The 16903-nt window shown below is 43.5% G+C and overlaps 1 protein-coding gene across 2 annotated transcripts in view; it reads right to left on the reverse strand.

The window, feature by feature from the left end:
• Nucleotides 1-13174: 13174 nt before the first annotated feature.
• PRKCSH (protein kinase C substrate 80K-H) overlaps nucleotides 13175-16903 on the reverse strand; it is a 57524-nt gene continuing 53795 nt past the window's right edge. The window contains exons 16-18 of one of the 2 annotated variants that reach the window (XM_042451366.1): nucleotides 16484-16583; nucleotides 14870-15007; nucleotides 13175-13553 (exon numbers count right to left, since the gene is read on the reverse strand). In XM_042451366.1, the coding sequence (XP_042307300.1) occupies nucleotides 14876-15007; nucleotides 16484-16583 (232 nt within the window). In that variant the 3' untranslated portion in view covers nucleotides 13175-13553; nucleotides 14870-14875. Of the gene's footprint in view, nucleotides 13805-14869; nucleotides 15008-16483; nucleotides 16584-16903 lie in introns of both variants that reach the window. The other variant, XM_042451365.1, reaches the window with a different exon arrangement.

The following is a 16903-nucleotide window of genomic DNA, read 5'->3' on the forward strand; positions in this document are numbered from 1 at the left end:
ACTCACCATAAGAACGGAAATGTTCATTGACTCAATTGTTGCAGAATATTAAACCGCCAGACACCGTGATCTTCTCTGGGAAGCAGGAGGCGCCTCCCCCTCCTTCTCCCCTCTGCCCGACAGCCCAGCGGGGAGCACGGATGCAGCAACATGTCAGCCACTTTTTGAAAATCAAGCCCTACTCTGGCAACGTGGCGGGGGAGACATCTGCTCAGAATAGGACACCTCTCTGTTTATATGCTTGGTGCCCCCGACCCCTCCCTCCCATTTTAGACTTTCCTCATACCTATCCAAGTCAGAGGCATTCCCCAGTTGTCCATAACTTTTTTCACCTTGTGAATTCTGACCTCTCTATTGCTCTTTTGGTGGGCAGGTTTTCTGACTTTGGAGGATACACATCAATATCTGTAAGGTGTGATAGAAACAGTCCTCCCCCTTTCCCCAGTCAGAATACTTGTGGCTCAGCAAATCAAAGAATGTCATGATTACTATTCTGAGCTAGCCTAGGGGGAGGATTTATAACTGATCCGGCTCACCACCTTTGTTCTCCTTGAATGCAACACAGGACAAATGTGGTGGTGGGAGAATGCGCTCATCTCATCCCTTGGTCTAAATGTTAGCGATTTTGGTTGTTAATCCCACCACTTTGCCTGGCCCTGAATCGGAATGATGTCGTATTTGGGAAATTACCCGGTCCCTTATGTCCTAAATGCAGGTTCTTCCTGCTTGTCCCCAGAGAAGTCTCATTCCCTGGGAGAAGCCAGGTCCCCCCCCTTTTTCCAGCTCTATTTTGTAAAATTTCAAATCAGATCTGATCAACTGCTTACGTCTTTGAAGACTTCGGGTTAAAATAAGAGCATGGGCCATGGTGATATTGAGCAGGAAGGATGGGGGATCTGGTGCAGAATCCAAAATGCCTTGAGTCAGTGTGGCTTTTAGCCAGTCTTTGTGTGGACTGAGTGAATCAGCTTCTTTGGGATCAGACATGTGGACTTATTCACTATTTGAGTGTTAGATGGTGGCATAACTAAAACTGTTGCTTTGTTTCCTCTCCAAAATCAAGCCCTTCTTTCTTTCCTTTCCTTTCCTTGCTTCTTTCTTTTCTTTCTCCTAAAAAAATGTTTAACGAAGAATATGTAGGACCAAGCATGGGGCCATCTAAAAGAGAGTCAGAGGAGGGAAGCAACCCCAGAGCTGTCTTCATTGACTACCCAATAAGCTAGAAATATGTTTTTGACAAAGGGGAAGATGTTGGAGTAGGGATGGGCTGATGGGTGGGGTCTTCCTTTTTCTTTTTCAAGGTTAGATCAAACAAATGACCGAACAAAGGAGAAAAATGCTGAAATAGAAGGGGGGGAAAACCAACAAAAAAATTAAAAGATTTTAAGAAAATCTATTTTTATAAAAAAGGAAAAGCGACCTTGTTGGAAATTTTTACTGGGATTCTTGAACTTCACACACACTCACAACAAATAAATTTAAAGGGAGAAAAAGATGGCATGCCAGAACGCTCCTGCTGTGCACACCCCAATGATTGATTCCCAAGGCCCTTTCCAGACCATGGAAAAGCAACCAGTCATTTTTACAGATTGGGCTACAATAAGAGTGAGTAATGCAGAGTGTAACACAGAGTCCCCTTGTAATGAATGAGTTGTGGCGGGGATGTTAGTCTTGCTGTAGGCTTTGCTTTCGGGAAGGGCTAGACATGGTAATGTTCCTGTTAGTTATGGTTCCTGTTAATAACTGTTCCTGTCAGTTAAGGTTTCCTTCCTAAATCCTGAGCCTTCACCTAAGTTGACATTGCAATGGAGAGGTGAAGTGATGAGCTTGCTTTCTAAGAGGGAAACTTTAACACCAACACTGAGTCCGCCTGTGACATGATGGGTACACAAAAGGAACTATACCGACTGGACACTCTTTTAAGACATTTTGCAGGCATGCAAATGAAAAAATAACAGGTCCATTAGCAGCATTGGATCTGAGAGCAGGGTGGAGAAGTATGGCTCTTTGTCTATGATTCCTTGGGACTGCTGTTACATTCACTGGTCCACACTGCAAAAGCATTCTTAGTAGCAGTAGGTGGGGAAGGACACTCTGCATTTACTGCTAGTAACATCCTAGGGAAAAGGAAACCTCAATTGCCTGGAAAGACCTTGAACTTCTTGTGCAAGAGCAGAACTTAGTGCCTCAGACCCCAAAGATTTTGGATGATTCTCTTCCTACTCTATCGGGAAGGAACCAAATTGCTTTCAAGATTACTTCTTCTTTCCTTTCTTTTAAATTCTTCCTTCCTTCCTTTCACTGTAGTATTTGTGTCATTTATTGGGGGGCAGGGAATAAGACAAGGGGTACAACTATTTGATTGTAACAGTGTTTTCCCCCCACTCACTACTCTACTTTTCCCCTCCTGCCAAAAGAACAAAAAGCACAGAAAACCAGAAGGTTTAAACAATGATTTAAGGCTTTGTATTTAATACTAGCCTTAATTCCCACTGATACCCCTTTCCATAGGGTGTGTTTTTTAAAACAAACAAACAAAATTAACAAAAGGTGAAGAAGGTGGAATTATTAGGAAAATGTTGAACAATTTTAAAAAAACATTCTGTACCAATAAACCAGAGCTGGAAAATGTGTGGCCTTTCAGATGTTGAGCTGCAGCTCCCATCAGGCCTATCATGCAAAGCCAATGATATGGGATGATGGAAATTTGTGTCCAACAGCATCTGGAGGGCAACACCTAGCCAGTAAATGCTGCTTGTATGTGAAAACTAGTTTCTGCAGATGGGTTCGCTTCAGATGTGAAGCCCTGCTGCTGCCCGGAGAAGGCAAGAGTGAATCTTCTAACCCTTGGATGACTCTTGGAGAGGGTTCCCCCTCTGCACTGTCCAGTGATGCAAAGGATGGCCATTAACAGAGGTATCACTGCAAGGAGTTTCTTTTGCTGTTGCTGAGGCCCAGGGCTCAAAAGGCATACTCTGTTGAACCACAGCTCCCAGGACTCTCACAATTCTGGGAATTGTTTTTTAAAAAATAGGAACGTTTCCAAGTTCTACTGAGGATGTGAAAGGAGAACTGAGCCAGAATCCTTATAGTGTTGTTCGAACACTTGAGGAGCCCTAAGGCTGTTAATGTTGCTAAGAATCTTAGAAGAGGAGGTCCTGGAAGTGCTGAACCAAGGGCACCATGCAAAGTCTGTCTCTTGTCAAGAATGAATGATTTATGTTTAGCTCCCCAGCAGTAAGGCAGCCTGATCCAATTTGGGAGGTTCCTGTGCAATACGTTTAGCTTAGTGCCCACAGCTTGTTACATATTGTTCTGGTGTTTTATAGGCACCTCACTTAGACAGCATACAGAAGACTTGTCAAGGGCAAGCGGTGACTCTCTTAGTTTCAGGGACAACTCTTTATTTATAGGGATGTCTCTGCTGTCTAAGATCATCCTAAATCCATAGAGTGTAATGGGAATCATAATCAATTGAAGAATATCTCTTAGCTTTGCATTTCTGATCCAGTAATTAAAAGCTACAAGCCAAGGAGAGATTGGGACTATGGTCTAGTAGAGGAATAGGAAAAGTGATCCAGAGATCTTGCAGATGGAGGTTGGCAAAACACTTATGTTTTTGTGAGGGCCCTAAGATGGTCTTTATCAGGAGCATAGTAGCACTGAGCCAGTCTGCTTTGGGGCAAAGTAGAATTGCTTTTCTTGTCATGTTTGAGGAAGGAATTAGCAGGGAGGAGTGAGAAAGAAGAGTAAGCAGTTTCTAGGGAGGCACACAAGTCTTTCTGATTTGCTCTTTCTCTCTTTGCATGGACCCAAGATGGACATTTGTCACTTGTTCTTTCCAAGAAGCCTAATGCAACCAAATGTATCAGCTCTATCACCCCAGACCCAGTTATTTGCAGAAAAGCCATGTGGGCTGACTGAAATGTCAGGGATTGAGAGAGGAGGGGAGACCGGCATCATTCCTCATAACAGCCATTGCATGGCAGCAGGTAAAGGAGGAAGAATGATGTTGCAAAGCCTGAACAAGGTTCAGGAGTCAATGGCCAATCTTAGCTTGGGAATCATCATTCATTCTTTCTCCTGATAAACTGCTCATTTGGATGGTTAAATTCCCCTCCCTGGCCCCAGATTAACCACAGGCACTCCTATTCTGAAATGACCCTGGGGCCTGATTTCCACTACATTTTAAACCGGATCACAAATCAGTTTGAACCAGTTCAAATGACCCTGGTTCCCACTTGAATGGATTCGCTGAAGTGGTTGGGAGAGGAGGGCCCCGCGTTAGACCCATTTAACCCATGTCTTTTTGACACTGATGTTTTCTGCCTCTTTTTGGATAAATCGATTCTGTGCGAGTGTGAACCAGAGGTGGATTGGAATCGATTTAAACTTGCCCTTCAGCCTGTTGGAGCGGGTCTATTTTGAACTGATTTATTCGTGAATGTGAACCACAAGGGGGTTATTTTACAGGGAAACAATGCAATTGGGGCAAATGTAGTGGGGGCCACGCTCCACTGTTGAATCAGTCCACTGAGTCGGATCTCAAACCGCTTTTTTTGTAAGTGGGAACGAGGCCATGTTTTCACCCTCAACCTTTGTGCTAGGTTTAGAGCCTCTTGTGCGTTGTGGCAGATCATCCCCTAAGAGATCATACTGCTTGGTGTCAATCTCCTCTGAAAACAGCACTGCACTTTCCCATTGTGGACTTTCCCAGAGCTGTGGGTACTCCTTGTCCTCCAGCAAAGGCTCTCAGATGTGCAGCACTTGAGAGGAATGGGGCAGGCCTCACCACTGTGCCGAGAAACAGTTGAGGAGCACGTGGACCCTAGGGCGGCCTTGCCATTCCCACGCTTTAAGATTTCTCTCAGGGGGCTTTTCTTTTCCTCTTGGCAGCAATAACCTTCCAGTCTTTTTGAGATGCACACACTCATGCTTTGGACAGTGGTTTCAGCATAGGCCATTGTAATTGCCTTGTGCTCATCTCATAGGAAGGTGGGCTCCTCGGACCACCTTTCTAGATCCTTGCCAAAGACACGCTTCTCGTCTGCTGACATCTACCTTTCGGCATGACACTCCCTCCCCAGATTCTAAGCAAATGGCTTGTGCCCTCCTGTGGTATCTGGCCACATTACAGTCAGCCTTGATGTGGGTGTGTGCGAGCATGTGCATGAGAACTGGGGGAGAGATGGGGAAACAGTGGCCACAGTGAGAGAAAAAGGCACTTACAAGAGGCCACCAGAGAGGTTTTGACCTCAGTCTGGTGACAGCAGCCTGTTTCAGTGCTGTGGACCCTTTTTTGCATTCAGCATAGAGGAACACCCTTAGAACCACCATCACCACCACTGGTTCCTGCATGGCAGGGAGTTGGACTGGACAGCCTTTGTGGTCTCTTCCAACTCTTATGATTCTGTGTGCAGCTCCCATAGGAAAGCTGGAACCTGCTTGCTGCTCAGGGCTGTTTACGAAAGCAGCAGGTAGGAAGGGTGTGTGCATGTCTTTACACAGCGTGTATATCTGTATGTGTAAACCAGTATCGAAAACATTTTAAAAGGTTTTTTTTTAAAAGGAGGGATCCAGCCTCTCTGTGACAAGTGACTGTGGGGCCGAACAGACAGGTCAAAATAATGCTGCTTTGAGTCAGTTTGAACGTACGCTGTTTAAATGATGCATGCATTCTAAGAGGTCAGAAGCCATGCTAAAGCCATGCTCCAGTACTAAGGACTGGAACGCAGCTTTGGCGTAGCTTCTGGCCTCTTAAGATGCGTGTGTCATTTAAACAGCATACCTCCAAAGTGACCCGAAGCAGCTCTATTTTGGCCTGTGTTAAAGCTGCAGCAACATATTCAGGGGTAGCCGTGTTGACCATACAGCAAAGTACAGTAACATCGACATTCCACAAAACAGTGATATCTTCATGGGGCCGACCGAAATGTGCAAAACCCAGCAGCAATGAGAGTGCTGGCTTGAACTTCATCTCACCCAAACACCATGAGAGCAAGATGCATAGGAGTAGTAGTGAAGGCAAGAGGGTATCTCTGTCTTTCCAGAGGCTGACCCAGCCTTGCAGGTACTCCATCTTGCCGTTCATTCTGTGCCCACCAGGACATTCTTGATCCTGTTTCTGTCCAATTATTGTAAGAGAAAGGGGGGGGAAAGCAAAATTCACCCCATCTACCACCATCTTTAACCAAATGGATCTTTTGTGTTTGAGGGAATATTCTATTTCGCTGAAAGCAAAATAAAACCCACAGCCTTTTCAGGAAAAGGACTTGCTGCTCTGATAAATTCCCAGTTGGCCATAGTCACATCAGACTTGGACTGAAGCTCAGGGAAAGCTTTCCTGACAGGTCTGGACACCAAGTCTTCTCCTAGTGATTTTGCCCTTGGTGTTTCCCCATTCTGAACAATATGACCAAAATGCCTGCGGAGGTAGATTCTTCACGATTTAGGAGCTTGTGGGGATGGGCATGGGGTTAATTCAACATTTAACCAAGGAGAGGTTTTTTTCTAGGCGTTTGCCCTGCTTAAGAAATCTTTCCTAGTTTGCAGGGCTGTGTGTATGTGTGTGTGACAGAGAAAGAGAGAAGAGAGATGCAGGCCAAACATTTCACTTGGGACTGTCCCTCCATAACTTGGGCCAGCTTCTTTACTCATTTTATTTTAAAAGCAAGAGATTTGGGGTGGGGTGGGGAAGAAGAGGAAGAGAATAAGAAGGGGGGAAAATCTGGTTATGTTTTTAGCCCATCTGGCAGCCATAAATGCCAAATACCTTTTGGAGTTTTAGCCATTTCTGCGTAGTATCACCCACGTCCTCAAATCGAAGCCAAAAGAGTCCGGAAGAACTTTTAAAATGTCAGAAGTTTGCTCTGTAGGGCTGCTGCTTTTTTTAAAAAAACAATTAAGTATTTATTTAATTTATTTTAGTTTGTGCCCGTCTCCCTTCGGAACGGAGCCTTGAAGTGGGATTAATCTGTTTGTAAGGGTTGTACTTACGCCAACATCCTTGTCCGTGTTTCTTTCTTACTTCCCCTCCCTGCGCTTCAAAGGGAAAGAGGAGGGAAGTTTCTCTTAAAAACTAACTTTGAAGGGGGACGCAATTGCTACTGCCTTTCCCGGGGCATCTCTTTGGATCTGTGTTCACAAATCACATCCTGAATAAAAATGCACATCCGCTCTTTTCCATTTATTTATTTATTTATTTATGTTTGGTTTCGCTGAAAACAACGAAGTCACCGTTGGCACTTGAGCAAGGGACTTTTTAATTTTTCTTTTGCTCTCAAACGCAAAAACGGAAACAAAACGAACAACATTTAAAAGACGAACTTAATGATAATTAAACATTTTAGCATTAGTTCGAGTTTTAATTGTTTAATGATTTAGAAAAAAAATTAGTTTAGGATTTCTTGATTTTTTGACAATAAATGTGTTCACTTGTGTTTCGTAAGAGTCTGTGGCAGCTTCTGTTTGCGATAAAATGAGAAAAAAAATTACAAAAAAACTGGCACCATTAACTCTTGTATCTTTTTGCGAATTTTAGCTTCTTGTAGTTTTAACTTATTGTTAACTTAAATATTTATTACTGCCTTGTAAGAGTACATTTGTGTATATTTATGTTCTCATCAGAGTTGCAAGTTAAAAGGGAAATATTTTTAATTTGCTGAGAAGTGATTATTCCTAATTTATTTATTAATAGCAAACAAAAATTGAAACAATAATAACAATAAAAGCTTAAATGACAGGCTCTCCAACAGGGCAAAGTGCACAGAAGTAAAACTTTTAAAAACAACCTACAAATGTGGCATATAGAACAAAATCTTGATAGGCGAGTTTGTTTGTGGGGTTCGATGTTACATCATCTACTTTTGTCTTGTTGGGGGGAAAAACAACATTTGAGTCTTCATCCTAATTGAAAGGTAAGGGGAGGGCGGGAGGGGAACATGTAGCTTGTCATTTTCTCTATTTATTCTTGTGTTTTGTACCCTCTGCCCTTCACATGCTGCCACTCAGCATCCCTCCCACATGTTACAAAACTTATTTCAGTGACAATTTGCTTTTTTTGATTTTAAATATTTTAAGCAAGCACCACCGGCAGCTGAAGCTTGTTGGCGTAAAGGACATTTTTTGACCGTCTCTGGCTCTGATTCATGGAATTCCTTAAGCACAAGGGAGAAGTCTGAAACATGCATTTACACACACACACCCCAAAGGAAAATTGCAAAAAAAGAAACAGGAAAGATCACTTGCAGTGGTAAGCGAGTCTGTAATACGTAGGTGATCAGTGGGAGTTGGCAATAAAGGAGTTTGAAATTAGGCAATGTTAAAACGAACTGGTAGAGAAATCCTGAGACTACTTGGAAAAGATGGTTATACTATCACATTTGAAAACATGATTTCTAAAATGTAAACAGCAAGGTGCACACTAGGTCAACCTCTGCTGATGAAATGCTCTTTCTGAAGAGTCTTATGATTTCTACAGATTCCTGGCTACCAAATGGATGTTAGGCCAAGTCCAAGAAGTATGTTGGTTACATTGGACGCTCCCTGTTTTAGGGGACCAGCAACAACAACTGTTAAGGCCTGGAGTAGCTGGCCTCAAGAGGAAATGTATCCTAGACTAGATGAGGACTTTTGTGAACTTTGGAGAGGCTAGGTATGTACATCAAAATCCCCTCCATCATGTGTGAAACATTTCTAACCTGTCGTGTGGCTTATTTATGACTGCTTCATTATTTAGGAGTGGAAAAGCATGGAAACACTTTTTGGGCATGTGCAATGGGCCCAAGAGGAGGATCTTGCAGCTTAAAGAATTCCCATGTAGCTCTAAAATGAGGCTCTAGAGAAGTGTAGGTTTTTGGCTGTGGTCTGGTGCAAAGATGACAAAGAAAACAAAAGAACATGGCTGCTGGAGATAGCCTAGCGGGATTATAGAATGAAGCTGTGTAACTATTTCCCCAGGACTTAGCCCATTGAACTCAGTGGGACTTACTTCTGGCTGGGATGGCACTGTTCCTGGGCAAATATCTATTAAACTACAAATATCCAAGGGGTTTCTCTTACCTCTGAAAGCAGTTGGATTGTCAGGCTTTTGGGGCTCGGTGCAGAGTGCCATAATGAGCTGCCCCATAGTGAGGTAAGTTTTTTTAGCTAGGTACCTGTTATAAGAACATAGATGCGTGAAGACGTATTTGCTTTATTTTACTTGTTTTTCACTGCATGAAAACTGCTTGGGAAGTTGCTTCTTTAGCAGCTAACTGAGCCTTCATCAGAGCAGGCAGCAGCGCTGGCACCACAGAAGGCATTTTGCCCCTTTGGAAAGTTCTGCTCTGTGCAGTTCCAAAAGTGCCCTTCTGGTTCCCTTGTAAAGCTATAGAAGGCTGCATGCCTTCTGAGTGTGGCATCCCTAAAGCATGGCAAGAGTTTGCAGGGACACACACCAGCCCGCTGCCTTGTTTAGTAGGGGTAGTCATGCTTTTCTCATAGGTTGCTGCCCTTTCTTTGCCTTTCTGCCTTGCAAAGACCCAAAGTCAAATCTCTAGCACATCTCATGTACAGTGTATGTTCAAACAAATGCATGTGCATCAAAGCTGCACCATATAGTACAAGTATATTTTGAGCAGCAGCAGCATCTCAAATATTTTTTGTCCCCTCCTCTTCCAAATATGTATTTACCCAAAAGAAACAGCACTATCTTGACTTTTTCAATAAGTAGAGGACAGACTGTTGGATAGATAAATGCACTAGAGTTGAACCTGCAAGCAATGCACAAGGGTGCAGAGGGTCTTGTAAAAATCCTTAGTATGCAAATGGGAATCTTGCAATTGTTGCTGTTGGTGTGCCTTCAAGTCCCTTCTGACTTTTACGGCAACCCTAAGGCAGACCTATCATGGGGTTTTCGTGGCAAGATTTGTTCAGAGGAGGTTTGCTATTGCCTTCTCGAGGCTGAGAGCACGTGATGCATAGCCATCTTCATTTTTGAAATGGTGGTGCTTGGTGTCCTTTTAAACTTGCTTGGGCTGCCACATAACCCCACAACTGCCAGAAGGCAGTTGCAAAGATTTAGGGCTGTTGTCATCTGTCAACACACCTTTCATATGGCCAGCATCACGTCTGTCACTGAAATTTAGGGTCAAGAACTTCAAGTTCCTTAAAGTAGCACCATGCTGGAGCAATAGAAAAGCCTATTGCCATCTACATAAAGGATAGCAGGGCAAGACAGGGTAGAAAGACTCCAGAAAGTAGTTGTGGAGACCAGAAGATGAGAACCCCCTATAATTATCTTATTTAGAGCATAACAAAAACACACAGCCTTAAGTTTAGCTGCCTTTGTAGGCTATACAGCCATCAAAATAACATTTGTGCTTAATGAATTGTACCGAAACAGAGCCACTGAGTCAATCTGAAGCTGCATATTGGAACAGCCAAGTAAATGTGCGCTTTGCCTCCAGTTCCACTTGTTTGGTCAAAATGCCTTGTCGCTGGGTGTTCAGATCCTGCTTAAGTTCAAATCCTGCAACCACACTGCATCTGACTCCCTTCCCTGCATCTCGACCAGGGCATTTAGTTGCAAACAAAATTCTCTCTTGTGATCCGTCGACTCCTAAATGGTCACAGCAATCTAGCCTCTTCTCAAGTATATTTTTTCAAGTAGCAATAAGTGCCAGTTTGAGTTTACTATTTTAAAAAAAAGGTGAAGTGGATTGATTCGGGGTTGGATCAGGAGTGGGGAGGGGGAAAAAGAGAATGCTGTATATGGATGAAGGCAGACACCAGAAGAGCCAGCAAGCAAGAGGGGCTTGCGACATGACCTGTTTGCTAAGAAAATTTGCTTCCAGTGATGGGTCAGGGTGCAACATTGAAGGGAGCAGAGGGTTTAAAGAATTGTCTGTCTGTTGTAATGGCGAGTTCCTAATAAAATTTTACATGCCCTCCACCCTCCCCACTAATGTATTTAGTTAGGGGCATGGGGGGCTCAGGGGAGAAGATGACAGGCCTGGAGTGCCTGGCCCCCTGATCTCCTTGAGCTTCACGCGTATGTATTGGGACAGGTTTTTAAAAATATTCAAATAAAAAAAAATCATGAGAGTCAGTTGATGTGGGAAGGGTTTTAAAAACTGCTGTAAAATATAAGAAAAAAAATGACACTTTGCATTTAGTTTAGACTATTTATTACTGGGATTTCAGGCACGGCGGCTGTATGAATCTTTTACATGGAATTGTTTAATTATTTGTACTTTTCATGCCAGAAAATAAAAAAGTTCAGAATCTTATACAAGTTTTGTCTATCAGTCACTGGGAAGAGGATGACAGTTCTACAAAAAAAGGTGTGTGTGTTGTGTATGAAGCTGTACTCCTTCCTCACACTGCCAGCACAGATCATCTTCAGAATACTTCATCATTGTGTCATCTGGAACTGAAAATCCTCGACTTCATATGTTGTTGCAAACACCTTACCTACCGACAACATACACTGAAATGGTTTTGCATACTGAATTACATCAGAGCAAAATATTCACCTGCTCTAACATTTTGAGGACAAAGGTTCACACACTACTTGTCCATATAGTCCTTACTCTGCCTTATTCGTCAAACGTACTGAAAGAACCAGGTGCAAACCTTGTCTCCAATTTCTAACATCTCCCACTGTACAAAAAAAAAGGGCAAAACCATATTCAGGTTGGAATTAGTGAACAAGTTTGAACCCCTTAACTGTGTATCCTTGGCTTTTTAGAGGGGAGGTCCTGTGTGCCTTTGAATTGTTTATGCCTTATAGAGACACTATCATGGGGTTTTCTTAGCAAGGTTTGTTCGGGGGGGGGGGTTGCTTTTGCCTTTGTCTGAGGCTGAGTATGACCTGTCTAAGGTCACCCAGGGGGTTTCCATAGCCAAGCAGGGATTTGAATCCTGGTCTCCAGAGTAATATTCCAGTGTTCAGACCACTACACCACACTGATTCTTTGCAGGAGGCAAATTCATTTATAAGGCAAGTAACTCAGAGCACCTAAAGATAGTGAAGTGGATGACTTGCAACCATGGCCTGAGACCAAAGGCTGTGCACACAGCATAACTTCTGCCCCAGAAACAACACTGCCTTGTTGTGAGGCATGTTTTCCTTGTGTATCTACAAAAAGCAACCAGTGGATTTCATCTCTTTGGGTTCCTTCTTTGTGTGTCTATGGAAGCCGGTGGGTTAGGCTATAAGCGATGGTTCAGTTTTGCACTTCCCAGATATTAAAAAATGTATCCCCCCCCCCCAAATACAGTGATCTGTGTTTATGGGACAAGAGGCACATAGATTTTCCTCCCCTCCATTCCTTACTGATCAGATCTTTGGATCCAAAGGAAAGAACTTAGGGGAGATAAACACATAACTGATTAAATCCCATTGTGGGAGAAAGGCAGGTTATAAATCTTTAAAATAAAATAAATAAATCTAAATGGAGAGCAAAGGCTTATATTTTAATGCCTCCTCTCACCAATAGAAGGTGCCCACATCACGTGATGATGTTATGGGGTGGGAAAGGAAACCATCTGTCCTCCTTCTCCCACTCTCTGGAAAGACCCAAGTGGGAGATAGGGGTAGTATACTCCCCACAAAAGCCAACTGAACATCCTTACCTCTTCTAAACCCACACTATCCTATCACCAGTCACCAAAGGGGCCTTTTGTCATGGAGGCAGCCCCAGGCCAGCAGCAGGCTGTATTTATGGAAAGGGGCTCAGATGGAAAACAATGGTGGCTGAGAGAGACACAGCCTCCTCTTTTGTCATGGAAATGCTCAGCCTTTGAGACAGCAAAGGGAGCAGGTGAAAGGCACCAGCTTTGCCCTCCTCCAAACCCTTATCAAGCAGAGGCACAGAGCAGAGAGGCCCAGGTCCCCAAAGGGGAGAGGGGCAGCCAGCAAGGAAGAAGAGGAGGGCCTGTTGGTTCTAACCCATCATCAATCCCATCCCCACAGCCATGCTTTCCATAGGAAGTTCCTGTTTGCTTATGGGGGGCAGTGGGCACGGAGGGGGGGGGGCAAAACGTGTGTACAGTCCATACCAGCTGCTCCTAGTGCAGTCAGTCTAAACAGGCCATGTTATGCCACCCTTATTTTGTGGCACCCCTTCAATACCAGACACTTGCACTCTGCAACCCCTTTTCTCATTTTTTATGCTCCAGAGACAGAATAGACAAGAGATGTTTCTTTATTGGAAGGGAATGTTTGTTTGTTTGTTTCCAAAAGAGTTCACCACCAAACAGCAGATTAGAATAAAACAGAAAGACAGTCTGGGACTGTCAGTGCAGGAGGCAAGCTGGACACAGGCTCTTTTCCCCAGCCTGTCTTACTCCACTCTCTCAGGCTGAGAGATATCTGGCTCAGAACAAAAGTCCAGCAGAAGAAAGCACTTCAGGAAGACAGCCTGAGATTTCTTCACCACTCCTGAATGAACTTAACCCCCTTCTCCCCTACAAAGAAACAACAGTGTGGGATGGAGAGTGCCTTCCCCCATCAAGATAAATGGCCAGGCAGCTTTGCAGTCCTGTGCATGACCATGGCAGGTGGTGCCCTAAAGCAAGAAAGGAGGGCGGGGAGAAAAAGAGTTATCTTTGCAGGACTGGCAAGGAAAATACCAGTATTTAAAAACCCCGAAGTCCACTGGGGCAAAGCAGCACTAACAGTGGGGAAGGGATGCCAGGATCAACATGGGAAGTCCATGTGGGTGGGCTGTGGGACAGAAGAGCAGGCGGTGAATTCTGCCATGGGTCTCGGAATCACTGGGATCTGAGCCTGGCTCTACTAGTTATGGCTTCTGCACATCTGCAAAAACAAAAAAGCAGACAATCAATCAAAGGAAAAAAGCAGGGACACAGGGATGGGCTCTGAGAAGAGGAAGAGGAACTGCCACTGCCTAAATAGCCCAATCTTTGTTAGCCTCCAGTTAAAGGCACACCTATCCCTGCCACAGAACCCTCACGGAAGGGAAGGGGTTCTTAAGAGTAAATGAAGACTCATGTTGGACGAGACCAGAAAAGAAAGACCAAAAGCCAGTGTTCTGTTAATAAACAGCAGTCTATGAAAAGCCAGCCAGTAGAGACATGAAAGTAACAGCACCTTCCTGCTCAGATTCCCTACAGAAAGATACTGAAGGGAATATATATCCATCATGACTAGTAGCCCCTGACAGCCCAAATCTCCAAGAAGGTGCTCAATTCCCTTTAAAATCCTTGCAAATTATCAGCCACGATTACATCTTGTGGTAGTAAATTTCAGTTTAACATGTTCTATGTGAAGAATTTCTTCCATATTATTTGCCTTGAATCTCCCACCATCCAGGCATCTAGTAATATTAGAGAAGGAGCAAACCCAGCCCAAACATTGATTCACAGGAGAGTTGCTCCAGCCCTTGACTGTTTTAGTTGCCCTCTTTGCATCTCCAATGCCACAATATCCCCCTTTCCAGAACTGTACACAGCATTTAAAGTGTAGCTGCACCAGAGATCTTTATCATGGCAGTTTGATAGTGACAGATTTGTTTTCAGTTTCTTCCCTAATTATGCCCGATGTGGTCTTTCACACCTTTTACACTGGACTGATATTCTCATCAAGCTTTCCTCCATAACCTCAAAATTTCTGTCTTGTATACTCTCAGTTATAATCACATTATATATATACTAACATAATATCAATATGAAGTTTTGTTGTTGTTTTGTCCCAAAGTGTTTCTCTTGAACACTGAATATCCTGTGCTATATTAATGCTCCAGGTTGGAGAGTTCCTGCATAAAGAACTTCTGCTGCCTTTCCTTTCTCAGTTCAGTCATGTCTGTTGCTAGCAAAACCCACCTTGACAGAGCAAGGTGTTTGGATTTGCTGATGGACTCACCTGCTCTCAGAGTTCATCATGATTGAGGTCCTTTGGCTCATGGCAGGCTGCTGGAGTGACAAACTCCATCAAGTACTCACAGCGACTCGGCTCTGTTGTGGATGTGACCACTGTCTCCTTGCCACATGAAAGTTTCACCTGGGTGGAATAAAAAACACGACAATGGCTCTCAGTCTTCCATGGATTTCATCAGTGGGGCTCTTAAAAATGGGATCACTGTTTTACTTCAAGATCCAAAAGGCTTGATTAACTAGCCCACCTTCCTTTAAGGATTTCCCAATGGCATGTATGCTTTCCTTCCCATGTCATCCTCACAACTGCCCTGTGAAATAGAGAATGCTAAGTGGGGAAAGTAATTCCCCCCCTCCGCTGTTATCGTTCTTTATTTCCAAGTAACTACACCAAGGATAGCCACTGAACAAAAGAAACTGAGAAAACTGAAGAAACTAAATGATGCACTTATCATGGGCTTTTTTTTTTTTTTTTTACAGAGCTGCTTGTCCCAGTGATAAAAGATGTCTATTATACCATAAAGTTTTTCAATACTCATGTATTTGGCATTTAGCATACTGTGTTGTGTGACTGATCACTGAAAAATAAACACAGGCTTAATTTGCAAGCAGGACTGCTGAGAAACGTATTCTCTGTGGAAAACCTGTTGTGCAAGGGAAAACAGTTTTGTTGTACAGAGTATGTAAACTCCTTAAGGGCTAGTTCAGGGGTTCCCTGGGGTCCCTAGGTGGTCCATGACCCAGATGCAAAAACAACTTTTTCGTTGGTTGCTTTCTTTCACTTTGAAAACTTTGACTTTTTCCCATCATGCTGAATGTGAAGAATAACAGTTTAGTTGGTCATAAAGTAGGAATAACCTTTAATGGAAAAGTGTCAAAATGTTCCCAACTGTTACAATTAGGTAGTATTCTGTACTGTATAAGTATGCTTAGAATTACAGCCATTGCACAGGAATAAATCCCTTTACTTTTAAGCATCAATGAATGTCCAGACCCAGAGGGCTTCACCTCTGCCTCCAACCAAAGATTCATCTCCCTTATCCTATCGTTTCAGGAATAATCTTCCTTCCCTCCTACTGCCATTTCTTCACAACACAACCAAAAGTTTCAGGCAGCTCAAAAAGCTGATTTAAAGAAACTAACAAGCTTCTGACTGAAAAAGAGCCAACCCTACTGCAAGTCGCTGTCCTATTTTGAATGAAGGGGAAACTCTTCCAGCACACCATCTCAGTCTGAGCCAGAATTTTAGCCCAAAGAAAACTCTTTATCAGTTGAAGTCTGCAAGGCAATGCTAGCTCACCTGCGCATGGTTATGGTCCTCTAGCTGCCTTCTGCAACATTCATCAGCCCAGCCCAGCCCAGCCCAAACTGTTAACAAAATATTCTAACAACTAATTGACCAGGCTTTGCACTTGCACCATCCTAACTACACCTGTTGTGCTGAATTGGTATCCCTGTGGTTTCCTTCCTTACCAGTGATCTCCATGAGCATGCTTTGGAATACAAACTATGCACACAGTTTTTGTATTGCAATAGGTATCATTTCTGTGAGATAGCATTTTCAAATGCAAGCTATCCAATCCAGCCTTCCCATAGAACTCACTGTGGTGGATCGGTTGGGGCCCTGCCAGCAGCCCGTCCCATGTTCATATTTCATGACACTGAATTTATTATCCTCTGAACCAGTCCATGAACCCCATGTGCTGAAAGGGAAGCAAGGTAAGTAAGAGTACTCATAACAGCTCTTGTCCTAAGAATACTCTGGAGGCCCAGGGGGTGGAAGGAGAATGGAATTAATGCCACCCCATCCCTTCATGCCTTAAGGAGAAATACATTTCAGGGCAGCTTGCCATCAAGGAGATGTCAGTTTTCACAAGATGAGAGAATAGGGCTACATTTTTATTTTTAAAAGAATTTGATCAGATTCACTGGGAAAGATATTCTTATCCCAGCTGAGGTTCAGGAGGAATGTTACGATCCACAATCAAACTAAACATAGGGGGGATACAGACTGGCAGAAGGG

The sequence above is a fragment of the Sceloporus undulatus genome, chromosome 2 (assembly GCF_019175285.1).
Source record: "Sceloporus undulatus isolate JIND9_A2432 ecotype Alabama chromosome 2, SceUnd_v1.1, whole genome shotgun sequence".
Lineage (NCBI taxonomy): Eukaryota > Metazoa > Chordata > Lepidosauria > Squamata > Phrynosomatidae > Sceloporus > Sceloporus undulatus.